The 20703-nt window shown below is 41.2% G+C and overlaps 3 protein-coding genes across 3 annotated transcripts; 1 reads left to right on the top strand and 2 right to left on the bottom strand.

Annotated features, from left to right (window-relative positions):
* Positions 1 to 4178: 4178 nt before the first annotated feature.
* eef1g (eukaryotic translation elongation factor 1 gamma) lies at positions 4179 to 11777 on the bottom strand. The gene is made up of 10 exons (XM_037076629.1): positions 11634 to 11777; positions 10562 to 10720; positions 10295 to 10358; positions 9318 to 9460; positions 8989 to 9132; positions 8761 to 8890; positions 8009 to 8213; positions 6918 to 7090; positions 5107 to 5231; positions 4179 to 4554 (listed from the first exon to the last, which is right to left on the bottom strand). Exons 1-10 carry the CDS (start codon positions 11643 to 11645, stop codon positions 4396 to 4398), a joined length of 1314 nt encoding a protein of 437 aa, XP_036932524.1. The 5' UTR covers positions 11646 to 11777; the 3' UTR covers positions 4179 to 4395.
* A 98-nt stretch (positions 11778 to 11875) lies between these two features.
* Positions 11876 to 14987, bottom strand: polr2g (RNA polymerase II subunit G). The gene is made up of 8 exons (XM_037076631.1): positions 14709 to 14987; positions 14325 to 14434; positions 13827 to 13986; positions 13296 to 13346; positions 13118 to 13183; positions 12873 to 12944; positions 12723 to 12756; positions 11876 to 12165 (listed from the first exon to the last, which is right to left on the bottom strand). The coding sequence occupies exons 1-8, from the start codon at positions 14718 to 14720 to the stop codon at positions 12152 to 12154; spliced, it is 519 nt and encodes a 172-aa protein (XP_036932526.1). The 5' UTR covers positions 14721 to 14987; the 3' UTR covers positions 11876 to 12151.
* A 152-nt stretch (positions 14988 to 15139) lies between these two features.
* si:ch211-175m2.5 (uncharacterized protein LOC568697 homolog) lies at positions 15140 to 19815 on the top strand. The gene is made up of 5 exons (XM_037076630.1): positions 15140 to 15424; positions 15517 to 15702; positions 16361 to 16460; positions 18348 to 18478; positions 18796 to 19815. Exons 1-5 carry the CDS (start codon positions 15233 to 15235, stop codon positions 19084 to 19086), a joined length of 900 nt encoding a protein of 299 aa, XP_036932525.1. The 5' UTR covers positions 15140 to 15232; the 3' UTR covers positions 19087 to 19815.
* The last annotated feature ends 888 nt before the right edge of the window (positions 19816 to 20703 follow it).

Genomic DNA, 20703 nt, shown 5'->3' with positions numbered 1-20703 from the left:
AAAAGATACCCTTTATTTTTATGAAAGTTACTCTTTATGAAAGTTATTGTGCTTATTTAAATTCTCATACACACAAAGTGCCTATTTGTAACAAAGGGACTGCTGCAACTGTGTTTCATTAGGAGATAATGGATAGCCCTGGGCTAATTTAAAGATTGAATGTTCAATACACACCCAAACCAGACAGTGGTTGCGCAGCTGTTATGACTAATATTTCCCATCGTTACTGCTGAATATCATTGGTAAGTAGCGCATCAACTACAAGGATGACGAAGTAAATCAGTTGATAATAATATATATTACATTTTTTTTTAGGTTTGTTTTGTTTTGTTTTTAGGTCAGGACAAAGATCAATATTTCTTCACTCGGTAGTCATGGTAGTGCGTATTATAGTGTTCCTTTAGTTTGACAACATCACTCCTCGTGCCCCACCTCCAGATTCTGGTAATACGAGCCAGAGGCAACTATGGGGTTTCATGTCCAAAAGAGCAGGGGCTGTCTGTTTTCCCTCCGCCGTACCTCTCTTCTCTTCCCTCGTGTCACGCACTTTCCTCTCCACTCTCGCACTGGCAACCTCTGTCGCTGGGCGACACCAGCTCGCAAAAAAAGAACCGATTAAGAGTCACTTCTCTAAACAACGGCTGTCACACTTCAGCTTCTGGATGGTACTTGCAGGCGTTGTTGGTTGCTTACGTATGACTGATATGGCCGTCTCATCTCTCCCAGCCTTCTTTAGCCATTTCCCCAGCAGCAGACTCACCTTTGACCTCCCTCATTCCATTCCAGTACTAAATTACAACACTGCGTTTTAGTGCCACAGAAAAATGCGCAGCTCACACCCATTTGAGTGCACGAATAGGAACGAACGCCCCTCGCTCCGGAACTGAGGTTAAGATATGAAGGTCACTTTAGAATGAGGATATACGTATGCGTTTCTGCCCAAGTGTGCACACTTCTCATTGTTCCTCCTCCGTAACATGTGTTAGTCCATCCATGAGTCCTTACCCCGTCATTCGCATGTGCCTGACTGTAACGAAAATGCAAAGAGGAGACGCTCAAGGTGAAGTAGACCTCAAGTGCTGACTAAGGATCCATTTTCCTGCCCCCCCTTCCTTTTGCTCAAGTTTAGTGTGTGTGTGTGTGTGTAAGTGGGAATCCAACCAAGCCCAACCCCAGTCTAGAGTCTAAGGAAAACTCCATAAAACTTTGAGGGTGGGACTGTATATGCGTGGTGACTTGGTGTTGTTACTATCCGCCTGGAGACGCCCCTACGACCGACTGACAATGCCTGCACACGCTTGCATTAGCTTTTAAGCCCAGACAGTGAAGCAGGGCTGTAAACATGTCTAACAGGGTAAGAAAATATCTATTTAAGGACTCTGCGGCCGCTGCTGCATCCGAAAAAAAATCTGCACATTCTACCGTCTAATTATAACTGTCTGATTCTAGGCCTCAAAACGCTGAAGCCATAGAAGAACTTCTCTTAGCTGTTCAGGGAAAAACTTGTGTTGCACTTCAGCCTCGGACTCCCCCGGCTCTTCACCTCGCTGTTCCGAGCCCCCCCACCGACCACCTCGCTCTTTTCCAGATGTGCGTCTTGCACCACCAGATGCTCAGCACATGCATACCATGCCTTAAGCTCCTACAGGGGGGCTGACAGCCACACAGGGACCTTGTGCGGGGAAACAATACAGACTCTCTCTGTGTTCCTCCCTCGACAGCGAGCTCTCCTCACTCCTGCGACTTCTTTTAAGAATCCCACCCCCTCTCCCCACACACACACCACCACCTCCCCTCACTTCCTCGTGCATGAACATAGAAAAATGTCCAGAAAGCAAGCAAGGACAGGAAGAGAGGAAGGAAAAAAGAAAGTAGTGAGTGTGTGGCCAAGACAGAAATAAAGACCCGGGGGGGGAAGGTTGGCAGGGCTGGAAGAGAAAATGTTGCTGTTGGCATAAATCTGCGTATTGTTCTTGTGGCTCGCTTTAGTTCAGCTTTTTAACTCTGAAATCACTCAACACAAATAAGGAGCACAGTATTGTAGGGATATGATATTTCAGCCGCTGCATCAGAAGCTTCCCTCAAAAGCCTTAAAACAGCTTGTTGCCTCATCATATTAATTTAATCTTTGATTGCATGATGCGAAGTCTTCTTAACACCACTCCTTCAGCAGCCGAAGGGTTAGTGTTGCTATGCTGCCGGTGGACTTGGAGTTATTTGCTCAAGTTACGGCCCTCTTCCACCACGATCCACAGGATGGGTGAGTCATGCGTTCAAGGACTTGGGCGCTTCACTGTTGTGGGAACATTTCCATTTTCTGATTTCCATGAGACCACAGAACAAACTAAAATGGCCTCCCTGATTCAATTCAACACTATGGTGGAAGAAGGTTGCGGCAAAATGATCCTGAATCACACTTAGTAAGGGGGAAAATATGACAGATCTGACTCACTCCGGATGAGAATCCTTCCTTGCGCATGTCCTGTGAGAGAGTGTGTGTCAGAGAGAAAAGAGATCCACCCAAGATCTGCTCGACTTTTATTAAGCATGTTCAGAGATTAAACTGGGGTTGATTTAGCAAAAAACATCCCTGTAATCTCAAAAAGTGACATCCACAGGTGACGTGAATTCAACATATGGGCAGGTCCAGGTGTGCTATTTTACCTGCAGCTGCTGTATATAGAAAAAAACACACAATGAAGCACCGAACAAAGAATCGGAGCTTAAGTGAAAGGATAAGCCAGGCTGCAGGTGTGGGAACAGTCAATAATCATAAGTGTTGTTGGGTGTGTCCCATTAAAAAAACAATTGAAAAAAAAAGTTTTGTCGTTACAATCCAACATTAATGCCACCTGGTATTGAAAGAAGTCGTGGTAGTCCTCAGAACATTGTCCTCAATCATTTGGAAAGAAAGGAAATTAAAGTGTTTAGCTTCAAAGAATCAGTTTGATGTAACAAAGACTGAATCTTTAAAAGGTTTATTCCTCTTAATTCAAAATCGTTTCTTCTTTAATGATACAAACTTGCAGAAGTGTCCCTCGAAACATGCCACTTCTGCATTTGAGTGGGGTGTGGTCAAACCACACCACAGATATTTATATCAGTGTGTCACATCGATGACTCATTCAGAAGAAACACACTCTCAATTCACTTTATGTCTGGACATGCATTTATAAAATTAAATTGTAACTAAAAGATCCAGCATTTCAACAAAGTCTAAATATTTTGCAGCTGGAAGTTTGTCAGGCATTTTATGTGCATTTGTAAAATGGGTTTTTCAGTAATTTAGACTTTAAAGCTTTTGGTTAAATACAAGATAAACAACAATCATCTGACTTCACTCAGTGGAACGGAATGAAGGTTTTTTTTTTTTTATGACTCTTGGCATTATGGATTTTCTTTTAGAGGTTTTGATTCAGGCTTCCTCTTCTCATGGAAGCAAAAGCAGTATCCTCACAAGAACCCATATTTTAAAACAGACAAAATTCTCATCTAACTTTGAGAAAACCGCAGTGAGGCCCAGTTATTTTCTCCCTCTGTTGGATGCTCTCCATTGAAGAAGCCCAACAACTTCTAAATGTCAAGTCTTTGCCTGCCCTCTGCAGGGAGGATGGAACACTGCACCATGTTAAACATAGAGCTGTTTGGAAGTGATAAACAGCTGCTCCTTTGGGGATTTAAGTGTTGTATACTTGAGTGTTCCCAGTGGGGACACATGCTAAATGTATTAACCCAGTCACAGAGACTAAAAATGGAACACCGAGTCTAGAATACCTTACAGTAACTTGATGCCAAGCTGAACAGCATTGTTTTTCTGACCTCTTCTGGTTGAAAATGTCAACTGAAGACATCCAACCACACCCTGGATCACTATTGGGTGTGGTTCAGTGTGCATTGTTGTACTGAGAGGGTCACGTAAACATGTCCATAACTTGGTGGCAAGGTTTTTCACTTCCACTTTTGACTGGAGGTAAAACACAAAAGGCAAGAATTTCAAATGCCATTGCATTTCTGTGCAAACATGTTTTATTGGTCATGGAGTGCACCGACGTCTTCATTTTGTCTCTCTGGTGACACTCCAGGAAAAGATGTAGGAAATAAAATACCATTTATAGATTGGTAACCACTTAAAACAAATGTTTTTAAACACAAAGATCAAAGTCAGACCAAACACATCATATCCCATAGATGGCATTGTGGAAAATGCTTTATTTTCGCAAGTCAAAACAACAAAACCCAGTTTGGGGCCACTGAGAAAATTCACTCGTCTTCGAAACTGTCATTTTTGAGTCATTCTTGCAGTAAAGTAAGCACGTGGTGGCTGAAAGTCCATAGGTTTTAAGTGCTGGAAAAGCAGAAGCGCAGAGTGCTTTCATTCACTGCCCCAGTGTCCTCTCACTTGAAGACCTTGCCCTGGTTCACGGGTTTACCCACATGCTTGAATTCTCCTTCCCAGGCGAAGTACTCCTTTACCATGGTCTTGCACTCCTCGCTGTTTGGATCCAGTTTGCGCCAGTCGTATGATTCGTAGTCAATCTGCCAGTCTGGAGACAGCTAGAACCGGAGAAAACAGTGTTATTTGGATGTGAGCGCTTTAACTTCTTTGATGAACTGCTAACCACAATTGATCAGATGAAAGATTATCCAGTAGAAAATATTTGGACCATTACAGTGTGCACTGAAATGCAAAAAAGTGAAAGTTGTGCTGTGTATGACAAATCTTACATTTAACATTTATGTTAACACCATCCAAGTACAGACATCCATCATCCTACAACATCCAATTCTTAAAAATTCTACATCTTTGATATGGTTTGTGCCCATAGCATGAACCAGCCATTTACTCACTGACACCGAGATGACTGGGATGAATATGGTCTCAGGTTTCTCTGCCCCTGTGAGATTAAGACTTTGTGCCATGATTGGACACTGCCTTTGCCAAATGACAGGGGACTGTCCACTAAACCTGAGATTAAACTAAAACTTTGTTTCTCCTCCAAGTGTTTCATTAAGACATGAATGACTGCCCAAACCACTGTGTCCAGTGTGGGGATGTTGTCAATTCAGGACATTTAACAAAAATGAGTTGACCTCTCAAATACTTACAGTGAAGGCCAGTTCCTGGCCTCTGAAGACCCAGATGCCAGAGATGCTGCTGTCGTTGTTGCCACCAAACAAGAGCACACTGGCGAAGGCATTCTTTCGAAGTTTGTCCAGGCGCTGGAACATACCTGTGAAGAGCAGACAAAATCAATAGAAAACAAGAAATCCCAACAGAATGCAACATCAAAATTATATTTGTTCATCACTATTGTTAAAAAACGTTTCATGAAGTTTCTTAATGTGATGCTCACCTTTAAGAAGTAGTAGTTTTGTCTTTGAGTAATAATACAGTAGCCAAAGATTTTTTTTTTCTGTGCCCATAGCATGAACCAGCCTTTTCCTCACTGACACCGAGATGACTGGGATGAATATGGTCTCAAGTTTCTCTTCCCCTGTCAGATTAAGACTTTGTGCCATGATCGGACACTGCCTTGCCCAAAGACAGGGGACTGCTGTCTTTTCTACAGAGGGGCGATTAACAACTTAAGTACTGTCTAGTTTGTGCTCAACTTTGGAGAAGGAGCTGCTGAGATTCTTAAAATATAATTTTATTCCCAAGACAAAACACTGACTTGAGCTGCAACCAGATCGGGTTTACTTATGCGTTAATCACACAACGTGACTTTCAAAAAGATGCCAGATTGCTGTATAGTTTACACAACTTTGTCTTGTAATCGGGGAGTCTGACTCATGATTGCACACCATGAGTGATCAGTGTCAGGGGATTAAATTACAATGTCTTTCACAGGAGGAATACTAGACAAGTCTGTCAGGCCTCCGAACTACGTTTAGTCAAGAAACTTCATCTAATGGAGATGAGAAATTGGTAATCAAGGTTTGCTTTTTTTCACTGCAGCAGTGGCAAACAATAGCGAGTTAGTGAAAGGATGAGGATATGCGTCATGGAAGTTACCTTTGTTCTGCAGCAAGAGTCTGAAGTAAATGTATTAAAACTGAAACACAGGTGTCCACTCGTATTGTGGTTCAGCACAGAGGACATGGTTACAAATACCAGAAAGCTTATGTGTATGGCAATATATTCTGATAGAAATTATACTGCCCCCTCAACACAAATAGTTGCATAAAGAAAGGTTTCAGAAAAACTACTGCAGATGGCAGCAGAGAAGTGCGTTGTAGCACGGCTCCCTCATGCGTCCAGATATTTAGTCTGCTTGATATCTTTGAGACGTCTGCGACACATCGCTGAGCTCTCAGATCACGTCTTTGAACAGTTCACACAATGATTTGAGTGCAGATGACACTGCTTTGCCACGAATCTGGGGGCTTTTTTCTGCTATTCAAAAGAACTTTGGCGAGGAAAAAAATCAGGGCTACAATCCTTTTCAACTGCTCTACACTGAAATATGGGCCAGAGCCACTTCAACTGATTTAAAAGACAGAAATCTGACATGAAACAATCACACTCTAGGCCTATGGGAGAGGTCTACCAAGTCTAACACATAATGCATTATATAAAATTGAGGCACATGATGTTCGCATATATATAAAAAAGAAAAACAAAAGGCTGTTCAGTGTACTCGATCACTTGGCCCCCCTCTAATTTAAAGGCCACATGTTTTTCCTAGAGGGACTACATACGCTTGTGATTTCATATTTCCAATATAGCGACAAACTTGCACTGTCAGACCATGTAGCCCAACCTGTGCCATCACATTAACCGGAAAATCCCCATAAATTCAGGACTAAGGCCAGAATCACCATCATACGATTATGCAATATAAAAATGTTACAACCCCTGAAGTTATTCTTTCAGAGCCAAGGTGTTGGGTAAAGTGGCAGCTGTTGACTCTCACCTGTGATAAGGTTGCAGCTCTTGAAGGTCTGTTCAAGCTCCTCTGGGTATTTGTACTGGCAATACCAGATTGAGTACCCCTCACGGTCAAAGTGCTCCCAGAAGTGGGGAATGGCTACTGTCAGGGTGTCCTCGTTGGAATACTTTCTCTTGAACTCGTCCATGACAAATGCACTAAAAGAGAAAAAGGGCGAAGTTCATATAGGTCTACAGACAAAGACGAGGTATGGAAAAATAGGCAAGCAACAGTGAACAATTGCAGTCTGCTACCTTAGAGCTCACATTATAGAAGTATGTATATTTAAAAAAAACAAAAAACTCACATGCTACAGAAAACATACAGAACCTAGCCCAGCTTGCAGAGGTGGGTTTTCGTAGCCATAATCAATAGCTTGTGTTTCAATGTGCCCATAGCATGAACCAGCCTTTTACTCACTAACCAGAGACGACTGGGATGAATATGGTCTCAGGTTTCTCTTCCCCTGTCAGATTAAGACTTGGTGCCATGATTGGACACCGCCTTGCCCAAAGACAGGGGACTGCCTGTGTCTTCCCCAACAGGAGATTTGATTGTTCAACTGGCTGAATACCAAACACACGATGCCCGTTTAATCTGAGGAATACAGGTGCTGTCTCTCCATGTTTCCTGGTTGAATGACGTGTGTGTCAGGTGTCCACCACACAGACTATCAATATCAAACCCACCGTATTAAAAGGGCGGTGCAAATTACGCCCAACGCACCACCATTTCTATTTAAAGAGATATTTTGTTAGGAGCTTAACATGCCTGTTGTCTGCAGACCACAGCTTATACTGTGAGCAAATAAATGGTCAATACACCATTGAATTCAAGTGCTCAATCTACTCCGACTGATAAGAACCCCTTTCAAGTAGAAGGGATCTACTCGGGAGGAAATGATCTGCTGAGGTAAGTATCTTAAATGAAAATTGCAATTATTGGTCTTAAAAAGGTCACCATTGGTCTATGCTGATTCAAATATCTAAAAACTGACAAGATAAAATTTGTGAGGAAACAAAAAAATAAGATGCATACCAAAACAAGCACTTTAGACAAGTACACCATCTTTCTACCTCTTTGGCAGGGTTGCAAAGGGGTCCTTGGCTTTGGGCTCAGAAGCCAAAGCAGCATCACAGTCATCCATCTCCTCTTCTGGGGCAGGCTTCTTCTCTTCCTTCTTCTTTTCCTTCTTCTCCTGGGGCTTGGCTGCCTCCTTTCCTCCCTTCTCCTTCTTAGGAGGGGCCTCTTTCTTGGGCTGCATCTCAGCAAACTTCTTGGCTGGAGGAACAGAAAACAAAAACATGTTTTCAGTTAAATGTTCCATGATCCAACTTTGGTTTTCCACTCTCTGGAACCAATCTCTGGCTAGGATTTTGGAGATGATTGTGAAATACTGCAAGCAGTGACATTTATTGAAAGGGGAATTTGCCTGGAAGTAATTCAGTATTACATTTAAATCACCACACTAACGATTCAGTAAATAAGTGCACACCCAGGGTTTGCAAATGGCATCTAAATCCTTTAGTGCAATCCTTTCAACAATTACTTCCTTTAAACATTGTTAAATATAATACAGCCTTTCCAAACGATGAGTGAAATGAGTAAACAATTAAGGGAATGCAGAAAATCGGGTTGCATGTAAAAATCGTTTGGCTAGGTGCCCCGCTATTCCTTTGCATGTTGTTTTAGACACTCAGGAAAATGAGCAAATACAAATAATTAAAGTGTGTAATATCATCCTTTAGGGGGAAAAAAAAGGACATCTTCCAGCAACCAGCTGTGTGCTCAGTACGCATGTCTTTTGGCCTCTTTGCTGGGGACTCACCATCAAACTGGGCCATCTTTTCACACAGCTTAACCTCCCCAAGGACAGCCTTGAACTGGGGCTGGTTCACACAGGTGGTAAACCAGCGAGTCACGTTGGGGTAAGGCTGACGGAAAGAAGGCTCAAGAACCTACAGGGGACAGAGAGGTGTTAAGGGCCTTGTGGAGCAGCCTGACTCCAATATCATGACAGAGATCAAGTGTTTTATTTTTACTGTGTGAGACAAACCTGTTTGTAGAGCCAGATCATGGAGCAGGCTACTGTGATGTCAGCAAGGCTGATCCTCTCCCCCACCAAGAATGTACGGGTGGTCAGGTGTTGGTTTAGTACTGTAAGTGCCCTCTTCACGTCCTCCTTGGCCTGTTCTGTGGCCTGGACAGAGACAGACAGATGAATGACTACACAGTATTACATAATATATACTACGCGGGGTCAAGTGCCAGATCTCAATTACAGGGTGCTGCACTATAGCCAACTAAAACTGCCAGCAACCTTGGAGGACTGCTACCAAATACTTTTAAGTCTTTAGGTTGACGAGAAAATGCTGAGATGCAAACCTGCTTGTTGAACTGCATGATTCCCAGAGTGGGGAAGACCCATGCGCTGGCAGGAGGGATGATCTCTGAGTCAGCGAAGCTCACCCACTGCAGTACCTGAGCTGCAGCCTGGGGAGTGGCACCACGCAGGGCATCATTGCTCACTGTAGTGGAAAGAATTTATAAAAATTGATTAAATTCATTAGTAGTCTCCAGTAATTTGATCCAATTGTGAATCACATCACCAGTATGCCTCACAACATGATTCGTCAAAATGTATAGCCCTGAGGCCTTTTTGTGGCATTAACTGCATGTCAGCACTATTGTATGCCATTAAAAAAAAAAAAAAACCCATTAAAAATCATCATGCGGGCGGTGACAAGCGCAGACTTGTCACAGTCTGATCTCATACCGCCTCAGTGCAACGGACACTTCAAACATTAGACTCATCAGGTAGAACCAACAATGGTTTAGGTGGTGACCCATGTGCTGCACATGCTCACGCCCAGCACACCCATGTGAAATATAGTCTTTCTCCACCATGAAGAATCTAAATTTCTGCTCAGACAGAGACCATTAGATGACTTGCAAGTGTATCAGTTTAATACTAACAGCTATACTCTAGTTCCCTTCTCACAACAGTTAAAGACTGCATTTTTTTGTAGTACTGTGCCCATAGCATGAACCAGCCTTTTACTCACTAAAACAGAGATGACTGGGATGAATATGGTCTCAAATTCCTCTTCCCCTGTCAGATTAAGACTTAGTGCCATGATTGGACACTGCCTTGCCCAATGACAGGGGAACACTCATTTTCCCCAGAGGGGGGGAGGGATTCCTGATTGACACCACAAGTGTTCATGGAAAAATGTTGAACCTAGTGATATTTGCTCTCTTTCCAACTTAATGCGAACTTTAAATACTGAGCTTTTCAATGACCCACAAAAATTGACAATGCATATAAACTTAATCATTTGATTAATAAGTATTAAACTTACAGTAGTAAGCAATGGCATTACTCTCAAACAGACAGAGACCGTCATCTCCCTGGTAGGCGGGTACCTGAAGATGGCAGATTTTAAGATATTACATGAAACATGTTTGTAATCACACACACACACACAATGAAATATGCTGGCATAGTGAAAAATGTTGCAGCTGTTCTACTCAGTTGGATTTCACTTGGAGTCACTTATTATCTTCACTAACAACGGGACAAGAGAAACTGTGAGCACTGAAGTTACAACTGAACCATTTGCACTCACCTTGCCCAGAGGGAAGTTGTTGAGGAAGGCAGGAGTACGGTTTGTCTGCCCGAAGGTGAAGGCAGGGGGGTTGCTGGCAACTTTGAGGCGAGCACCACTGTACTGGGCTGCAATCTGGGCCTTGAAGGCCCGCCAGTTCTCTGGATACGTGTACAGAGTCTGGAAAGAGAAAACAATTATTTAACCATCAATAAACATGAAACATCTCATTTGAACATATGTCAGCTATTTACTTTTTAATGAGCAGGTTAGCAAAAAATAAAAATCTAAAAAAGGACAGGCACATGACAATTTCTCACCAATGTAAAACCCAATCACACAATTGGCTCTGTAAAACAGTTCTTCCTACAAATACAGCGGCCTATCCGAGAAAAGACAGTTTCAGCAGATGCAGCCACATTTTCAGCTAGCAACGAGTTACCTCAGTTTTGCAGTGTTCAGGACAAATAAAACGATGCTTCCCAGACCTGGATGCTCTACGACTTAAACGGACTGGTCACGAATGAGCACACAACGAAGCTGGAGGGTTGTTCAGTACACCATAACGTTATTCCAAAAATCAACTCCAAATGTGCCTCGTAACCAAGCAGAAGCAAATTCAGTTATATTCACGTGGCTTTTTACTTGCTTTTAATGCTAATGCTAGCAATCACTACCGGCACCATTACCACAGTCTTCATGTACCAAGTTTTTAACTGTTCTGCTAAACACTGGTTCCACTTAGCTCGATATAACAGGATACAGGTACCACCGCTTCACGAAAACACTCATTATTAAGACAATAAGTCTCCGCAGCTTGGAATAGCAATAGGTAACGTGGCACAAGCCTGGGCCAGCAGAGGGGCGTCATTCACTGAATGCTACGTCAGGATAGCAGGAGCTAACACCAGCTACAATGAACACTGAATGAAATTCTTTATAAATAAACTCCGCAGCGGCTACAGAACAGGTCGAGGGAAGGTTTCACGATTAAAGCTGGTCAACCCGAGTGCAGATGGGCCAGATTTTCGGCGGATTGTGCAGGGAAAGTACAAGGAAAAAGCATAGTGGGCCATCTCTCCATCTTACTCACCCCTGCCGCCATCTTCAGGACGAGAGAAAGAAAGAACGAGGGGCGCGCTGACGTATTTACGTCCACAAGACGTGCGCGCCCTTTACATTTCCGCGTTCACGTTCCGCCTCATCTTTTGTGCAGATGGGGTGAAGCTGATACACACTACAGAACATCTGATTGGATTTAAAGATGAGTTTTTCAGATAAAAAACAAGATATTAACAGATTGAGACGCTATAATATAGTAAAAGATGCAATATATATAATACCAAATGAAAATACTTTATTACAGTCCAGTACAAAACAAACAGAAAACAATAACAATATGTAGGGTTAGGGAGATGGATATTATGACTTATACAAACTGTAAAGTAACAATATGGGCTACTATATCATATGTCATCTTGCTGTCAATTTAGCAAGCATTGTGTTTGCTACATTTTGTTTTACCCTTACAAAAATATCAATTTTAACAAAAGCTTAACTAGACTACTACATGACTATATCCTGTATGAAATGTGTTCCTCCTGGGGCAAATCAGCTCACAAGACCTGGGAATGAAATACAGATGGAAAGTTTAATGATCAATCCCAAAACAGAAAATACATTTTAAAAATGTATAACTCAGGTCATACACTGCACAGCTGGAATTGATGCTTTGCAACCACAGACACCAAATCGAAGCAATGAAATTTCCTTTCTTGTGCAGAATAGACAGAAAGAGATTAAATAAATCTATGTATGCCATTTTATCAATTCATGCCTGTCCAGCGAGCATATCTGCCACCTAGGGCTGGGAATGTATCAACATCAAACTGATGTTGTGATATGAGACTAAGTATTGTCAGAAATGTTGTATATTGTTATATTGTGATATGGCAAGGGTTGTCTTTTCCTGGTTGGAGGCTGCATTAAAGTAAAGTGATGTAATTTTGTGTAACTTCACCTACTTAGTTGTATTATTCTTTTATTCATCAGAAATCTCACTATTAATATTTTAACACACAAATACCCTAGTTTTGTAGCAAAATTGATAGAGGTGTTTTTGTTCAAAAATATTATGGACCCTACTACCATCTATATTAATACTTTTCTATGTAGTACTCACCCAGGTAATCATCCATGAGAGACCCAATGGCGAACTAAAAAGCAAGGCAAAAGCATTTTACAAAACATCATTCCTGTAATATTTATTTATTTGTGCCTATATCTGGGTAAAATATAAAAACAGAAAACAATAAAGAAACAAAACACTTACAATGTCATTCTTGTCCACTCTTGTTCCCACAATCTTCAGCCGGATCTCATCATCTTGCTGTATTACAATGTCCTTGAAAAGAAGAGAAGAAACACAACTTTAAATTCAAGACTCAGCAACAGTAAATGACAGGAGAAGAAGGGCAGTAAGCAGCATCCTTATTACTTTGCATTATGAATGTATAACATCACACTTTTTTTCTAAACTTTTGGCTGTAAATAAGAAATAACATAAAATTTTCTCACCTCATCAACTGTCTTATAACAGGGAGGATTAGAGTTGGGGTCAAACTCCATTTCTGAGGGGATGGACTGCAAAAAGAAAAGATTACACTCATGAGACAGAGATAATATCATTTCAAAAGCGTATGAAAGCTGACCAGTTCATGCACCAACTATACAACTATACGGTAAAGTGACTCACATGGCGAGAGATGAAGCAAGACATGGGCCCAATTTCTGTGAACAGTCCCACCTGCAAGAAACAAGACATTTTCCATTAGCAATTATCACTTCATATTCAAAACATCAACCACTACAGAGGCATGAACTCTTCACTGAAAGCACAATTACCGAGAAACCTTATAAATTGTTCACTTCAACAGTAGAACTTGTACTTATACTTAGGCATGAGCCAATACAAAATACAGGCATGTCTTGTATAAATATCTTGGCCACATTATCTTCAAAATTAATAAAATCTATATCTTTAAGTATATAATCTAACTAAATAATTAACTGGAACAGAGTATAAAGCTGAGTTTTGGCCATTAAAATAATCAATTTTATTATTTGTTATAATAAAAAAAAGTTCTGAAATACATGTACATGTACAGTGCAATGTCAAGACAATAACAGTATCATCCAGAGGACTGCAGGAATGGCTGTTACTGGCAGTCTTTGGGGACATACCACAGAGGGAATACATATCCATCCTTCAACATACAACCCTCACCTTGTTGACCTGAGTGACCACGGCATCCACCACTTCTCCTTTGAATGGGCGGAATACAATGGCCTTGTACTTGACTGGGTAGAGGACAAACCCTCTCCCTGGCTGGATTACACCTGCCCCAATGTTGTCAATGGTGGTGACTGCGATGACAAAACCATACCTTGAAGGGGAAACATAAATAAATGAGCAACATGCAGGAACATTTTGATACTGTCATGATGGCTTGACATAGCTCCTTTGGTTCTTCAGGGTTTTTTTTGCTGTTGTTGTTTTTTAATATTGCCAATCTAAAACTCACATTTAAGCATCACTTTCAAAGTCAAAGTTTTCAAAATCACCAATTATAGCATGATGAAGTTCTCAAAAACATAAACAATCCTTTTACAAATAAAACCAGAATGTTACTGTCACATTTGTCAAACTAGATAGATAGATAGATAGATAGATAGATAGATAGATAGATAGATAGATAGATAGATGAGTCTTGCAGCCACTCACTTGCCAGTGCAGGTACCCTCCACTTCTGTGAAAAGCTTTTGCTTCACAGTGTTGAGGAGGTTAGGACCAAAATACCTCGGATGGAGCAAGATCTCATGCTCCAATGAAATCTGTGAACATAAAAAATACGTGCATTGTAAAACCTGGGTAAAACGGGTCATTTATAGCTTTACATTATTAACTAACAAAGGTGATGCTGCGTATGCTTCCTGGGTATGGAACAACGGTAAATAAACAACGCGGAGGGGTTTTGAAAAGTTTTGTCCGGCTACATTAGCTAGCCATGCTAATACAACCCCATCATGCTAAGCACTCCTTGACTAAGAAAACATTCATACACTACTACCAGCCGGCTCACACACGGAGAATATTACACATACTTACATGGTAAAACATTGCTGTTATAATGTTCTACCAGTACTTGATTATTTTTCTTGTTTCGATGAATTATCCAAAAATGTGCACCCACTTAATGAATGGTACCCAGTTGCTCGTTCGCCAAGATTTTATTTCCGGGTCAAAGGACGCTGAGTGTTTTTGTTGCCCTGGGTGCTGTCTCTCAGGGAGATACGACACCGACACAAACTAAAAACAGCAGGTCTAACCTTATTACACTGAATTAAATCATATTTTCATTGTTCATCCTGCTAGGTTTTGTTGGATGTAAACTGCATAAAATACAGGCATAAACGCTGTTTGGCAACCATGGAAACTCTGCCGACTCTACGCGCAGCCTGACCCCTGGCGGCGAGGAGGAGCAGTGCATGGGGGCGGGGTCAGACAGCAGGCGGGACTCAATACTGCACTGTGATTGGTCTGTTGTGATATATCAACAACACAACAACCGACACGTAACTAACCACAGTCTGAGTAACGTTGTAATTCAACTACACAACAATGACAGGCGAATGACAGCTGGGTTGATCGATAACTTTTTTTCTTCATTTCACTACATTAGCAGCAGAGGAAGGCGTCATTATTTTTCCCGACTTCCGTATTCGTTCTGTTTGACTGGAAACTCTCCTGAGCTCTTCTCCTTCGCTGACATGGCGTGCAACCTCGTCTCGAAGTTATGTCGTCGCTCTGTGTTCACACAGCTCGTAAGTTGTCGAGTGCTTTTTCTACTTGTTGGCCAGTTTTTTGTTTGTGTGTGACAGAAACAGCCGTGTGACTCTCCTGTCCTCTGGTCCAGGCATCTCTCCGGTCGGGCTGCCTGTCTCAGCGGAAAGCGGCAGCAGTAGCAGCAGGGGCGGTGGTGGTGGGGAGCAGGCTTTACTCCAGTGACCAGCCGCCGGAGAAAATCAGTCGTTATCCAATCCCTTACAAAAAAGATCTTCCTTATGATATTGTGGAGCTCATGGAGGAGGTTGAGTCGAAGGTAAAAGACAGTCCTATGAGGCAGGGCCGTGGCCAGGATTTTAGAAATACTGAGGTCATGCCCCCCAGTCCCTCCCAAATCACCAATAATCACCTAGTAAATAATACCAATGTCAGTGCATGGATGAAAACTGGACTCAAATTCGGACCAAAGAAGGAGAACTTTATGATAACAATCAGTAATAAATGGTACATTTGTTGTTAATTAGATTTTGTTATGTTCTTTCACTGTTAATAAGCAATTAAATGATTCATGAAACAATTTTTTAAGCAACTGTAAAGGTTAAAAACATCAGTTCAACTCTCTGATGGCCATCTAAATAATGTTTATCCATGAATTACACAATACTTGTGAGCTATGCACAGTATTATCAACATTACTTGCAACTTTACAATGAACAATCCTAATAGTTTATAAAGCATTTCATCACTTGTTAAAATGTCTATTAGCCAACTAATAACTTATTCAGCTATAAATTGCCATTTGTAACATGTGCATACAATTGTTTATTTTATGTGATAGACATTATAAAGTGTTACCAAAAGTATTAAGATGTTATAGACCCAGAAAACAGAGGACATGACCACAGTGTCTTCGATGGTACTCTACTGCGCATGAATATAGTCGCAAGTCTGATTTAACCACTTGTTTCCTACAGGGAGGCTTTTTACCCAACGTCTTCAAAGTCCTCTCTCACAGACCGGCAGAGTTCAGAGCCTTCTTCGCTTACTACAATGAACTCATGAACAAAGAGACAGGTGTGTTTTTGTTTGATTAATTTTTATTGGCAGTAAGTGCAAGTGGCTTTTCTCAGCGGACTGTGCCGGAAATTTGAGGCATCCTGAGGACAGTGCCTGGGCCCAAGAAACAGGATAAACATCTAATTCTTGACATGCATACTTGCCAACCTTGAGACATCTAAAAAGAAATGGAGGATTTTGAATTCTATGTGGGGTTCTTGGGGTCCAGTCTTTGAAGAATTTCCTGAATTCTGGTGACATTTAAAGAATGAAAATGACATGAAAAGTACAATGCAACTGCTTAGAATGAATGCAGACTTCTGTGAAACTGTGGCATAAAGTTACATTCATCACTCTTCGTTCATTCATTCATCCATTCATTCATTCATTCATTCATTTTTTGCCCCTGCACTTTAGAGAATCTGTGCACACCACTGCCCTGTATGGCCGCCCTACGATGGGGATTGTTGCGTGCGACCCCTGTGATTGAAGAAAAAAATTGATCAGACAGATTTTACAGCCCCTTTCCATTAAAAACTATAAGTAATAAATGGAAATTCTTCTCTTCAGGGCTGTAAGAATTTGTTCAAATATACTTTCTCCTCTCCATTCCTCTATGCACCGCTCAGGAGGATGAGGTGAAACAGTACAGCAGACTACACGCTGCACTCATTATTATAACTAAACAGGGCAAAAGTGTGAACATTTGTCATAAATTGAGAGCAAAATAGGAGAATTGTGACCCCAGGAGAGGACAAATGAAAAACGTGAGTCTCCCGGGAAAATTGAGTTTTAGCTAGTAACAACGCAGTGAATCATTCACACTTCACCCGTCATTCAGCATCTGTGGTCGCTGGCTACAAGCTCAGACGAAACGTCATCCACCACTTGAAGTAGCCGAAATGTTATTTGTCACGGTGCCTGGCTTTAGAGACTCTTTTTCAGGGCTGTGATAGGCTGGTTGAGTGTTGCATTTCAGTGGCAGCAGGCCCCCTTTTGGAGTGCAGGTGGTACATGAGGAGGCAGGTGTGATGTTGAATCCGTCTCAGCTGATGATCAAACAGTTGCTGGTAGTGTGGTAGATGCTGTGGTAAATAGGGTCTGGCTGGAACAGGTAAACATCAGGTAGGCGTGAGCCGCATGTGCTGTTTTTATGATCCTGTCATCATGGTGAGAGGACCACGATAACACATTAGGTATTCAGGTTTTGTGTTGTTGAGTCTTTTATTTCATTAGGTTACCTCAATTGCACTTGGTTTTCATTGGTGAAATAAAATGGAGTAGGTGCTCAGTTAGTCTCCATGTGAACCGTGACATATTGAGTAAGGAGAAATGTGGCCCCTGAGGCTGGACCACTTAAGATCCAGTGGTTTGGAATATAGTCAGAGCGGGCCATTATCAAGCTCTTCAGAAATGACTGATAAAAAAAACCCTTAATGAGAAGACATTACCATACGATGTGGAACAGAAGCTAGCCTGGAGGGGACCACTCCATTTTTAGCTAATATTTGACTTCACTAAACCAAACTGTGTTAAACTCAATTGTTCATTCTGGGTGTTGTTACTGAAAAACCACAAGCTGGCTTTTGATTACATCTGTTTAGCCATTTAACCTCTTAGCATTCAGTTCCAACTTCTTCTGATATAATTCAATTAAACCCAGTTAATACATCATCTTTAGGAAACTAAACACTATCAGCTTGTTTTGAAATTAGATTATATATCAGGGGGCTGTTTTTGAGAAGCAGCATTACTCGTTTTTATGTATAATTCTGTTTGACCATTGAAACTTACATAATGTCTTTCATGTGTTTTGGCCACACCCACCTCTGATGCAATGTCATTTTTATTTTATTATTATTGTCGTGAAAGTGTTTATTTATTGTCATTCATATTATTATCTAGGTGGATTAACCAAGGCAGATCGCGAGCTGATCGTAGTGGCTACCAGTATGCACAACAAGTGTCTCTACTGTGTGGTGTCCCACAGCGCACTGCACCGCATCTACTCCAAGAAACCTACTCTTTCTGATCAGGTATTAGCATTAATTGATTTTCACTACTTTGCTGATTATAATACACAGTTACTGTAGTCACAACATAAATGAAGTTACCAGAAACATGTAGATAACAGTATGCAAAGAGAGTAGACAGGAAGTTGCTTCTTGTCAAAAGCACTTAGGTATGTAAACCTATTCTAGTAATTACCCAAAATGAAATTATAAACCTGAAAAGGGGAATATTTCATGTTGAATGCCCTCTAAAGTGCTAACAAACAATCAGAGCAAAACACCTTTTGTTTGATAAAATTATGTATAAAATCACATAAAGTCCCCTCCTGTCTGTCACCCAGGTCATTGTTAACTATGAGAATGCAGAGCTGTCACCTCGGGAGCGCGCCATGCTGGACTTTGCGATGGCTGTGTGTCGCAGCGACACCATCACAGAACAGCATTTCCTGTCTTTGGAGGAAGTGGGCTTTGACCGTGAGGATGCCTGGGACATCGCTGCTATTGCTGCTTTCTTTGCCATGTCCAACCGCCTTGCCCACCTCACAGACATGAGGCCAAACATAGAATTTTATAATATGGGGCGTGTGCCACGGGACAAGAGCAAGGACGGGGGGAAAGGGAAAAAGGAGTAGTGTTACAGACAAGATAACCAGAGGTCAAAGACCATGTGTAACACTGCAGCTGAGAGTGTGTTGGTTTTGTTTTTTGTTTTTTTTGTTTTTCTCCCTCTGTTGTGAACAATCAGATGTTTTCTAAATCAATATTGAAATGAGGTGCAATATCAGATCTAAATGTTCGCAAACTGACAGGAATTAAATGTAAACATAAACACTGCTATTAGTCCAAGTGCGCTCAGATGATGAATAAAGTGGCGTACTGGAGATGACAGGCATTTAAACATGACATGTTCTTTGAAATTGAGACCCTACAGTTTGAACATTGACCATAAATTGAAGATTTTGATGTTTTCTTGTCTGTAAAGTTTCAGTGTATGTGTTCATTTAGATGCAGAATAAGTGTGCAAGAGAAGATTTGAGCCTGTGAGGCCTTACTGTGTGTTTGTTGTTGGCCCGGATATGATTTTAATAGGTGAGTAAATCTAAATCATTCACCACTGCAGTCATTCTGTCTGCCTGTCTTCCCTTCACATTTTAAATATTTAAGCGGTAGTGTTTGTTGAGAAGCTGATTGTCCATTAGAATACATTAATCACAATTTCATAGCTGTCCTCAAACTTCTGTAAATAAGGTTTGTTATTTCTTTGCTCACCATTGCGTTACGGTATGAAGTGTTTCTTAAACTCATGTCCCTCTAAACCTTCCATTCATCTTCTATATAAATAAATATTTTTCTTAATAATACATTACATTTGTCACTTTGTTTGTCTGACTATGCTACTAAGCTTACCAAGAAACTAAAGACTCTAATCTTCTTTGGGAATTATGGAATTGTAGTAAATCGCAGTTAGCCACCAGCAGGACAGTCTGTGGCAGGACAGCGACAGTTAAAGGGAAACCCTTCAGTGATGTCATTCAGTTGTTAAATTGCTTTGTGGGTAATGTTAGGTCCAAGTTATAAAAAGGAAGAAGAATGCATGGAATAAAAAGAAAAAAATTCTCTGGTTCTGCTGTCCAACAGTGTTATCTGAGTGAAATGCTAGATCAGTGGTCCGCTTGTGAAAACCTTGCAGTGTAATGTCAAAAATTGGTGGCATTACCCTTTAAGAAACCACATAATTCTGGTAAAATACTGTGTATCACCACCAGATGGCACTACATACATACACATATTGGAATGACTTGAACGTAATTAATTTTTTAGACTACAGGTAAAAGATGAATGTGATTTTTTTCCCCCCCATAAGAGCTGTTCTTGTGATAGAAATTAGCACAACTCCACCAGCATGAGTTGAATCATACATGGAAAAAAAAATCTGTCATAACTTTCTAGTTTCTTTGACTGGAGATGTGACGAATCACTGTTCCTGATCTGAATTCTCTGTGTGCTGAACAACATTTTTTCACAAAGTGTATTTTTCTGGCAACCTCCTTTTTTTCCTCCTCCTGCTGACGTCCCTGTGCTGTAGTTTATTTAAAGTGATACAAGTCAAACACGACTGCAGGCGTCACCAGAATATTTACTTTGGTCTGTGATTGATGTCAAAGTTGCGACGAGAGCCCGTATGCAAATTGTCCTTCTCCTGTGCATCGAAAAAATCTACCTAACTCACATGAATATTTAGCAGAGTT

The sequence above is a fragment of the Acanthopagrus latus genome, chromosome 18 (assembly GCF_904848185.1).
Source record: "Acanthopagrus latus isolate v.2019 chromosome 18, fAcaLat1.1, whole genome shotgun sequence".
In the NCBI taxonomy this organism is placed as follows: domain Eukaryota; kingdom Metazoa; phylum Chordata; class Actinopteri; order Spariformes; family Sparidae; genus Acanthopagrus; species Acanthopagrus latus.
The sequence above is the reverse complement of the archived record's forward strand: the minus strand, read 5'-3'. Positions and strand labels throughout refer to the sequence as shown.

Bases quoted from the DNA above. Each gene is read 5' to 3' on its own strand.
- eef1g (XM_037076629.1), bottom strand. The intron at 9,461-10,294 runs GTAAGTTTAATA...TTTCCACTACAG, and splicing joins TAATGCCATTGCTTACTACT to TGAGCAATGATGCCCTGCGT. The intron at 8,214-8,760 runs GTGAGTCCCCAG...CTGTTCCTCCAG, and splicing joins AAAGATGGCCCAGTTTGATG to CCAAGAAGTTTGCTGAGATG.
- polr2g (XM_037076631.1), bottom strand. The intron at 13,347-13,826 runs GTGAGGGTTGTA...TGTTTCTTGCAG, and splicing joins TGGTCACTCAGGTCAACAAG to GTGGGACTGTTCACAGAAAT. The intron at 12,945-13,117 runs GTGAGAAAATTT...CTTCTTTTCAAG, and splicing joins GTTATAAGACAGTTGATGAG to GACATTGTAATACAGCAAGA.
- si:ch211-175m2.5 (XM_037076630.1), top strand. From the start codon at position 15,233: ATGACAGCTGGGTTGATCGATAACTTTTTTTCTTCATTTCACTACATT. The intron at 15,425-15,516 runs GTAAGTTGTCGA...CCTCTGGTCCAG, and splicing joins GCTCTGTGTTCACACAGCTC to GCATCTCTCCGGTCGGGCTG. The intron at 16,461-18,347 runs GTGTGTTTTTGT...ATTATTATCTAG, and splicing joins ACTCATGAACAAAGAGACAG to GTGGATTAACCAAGGCAGAT.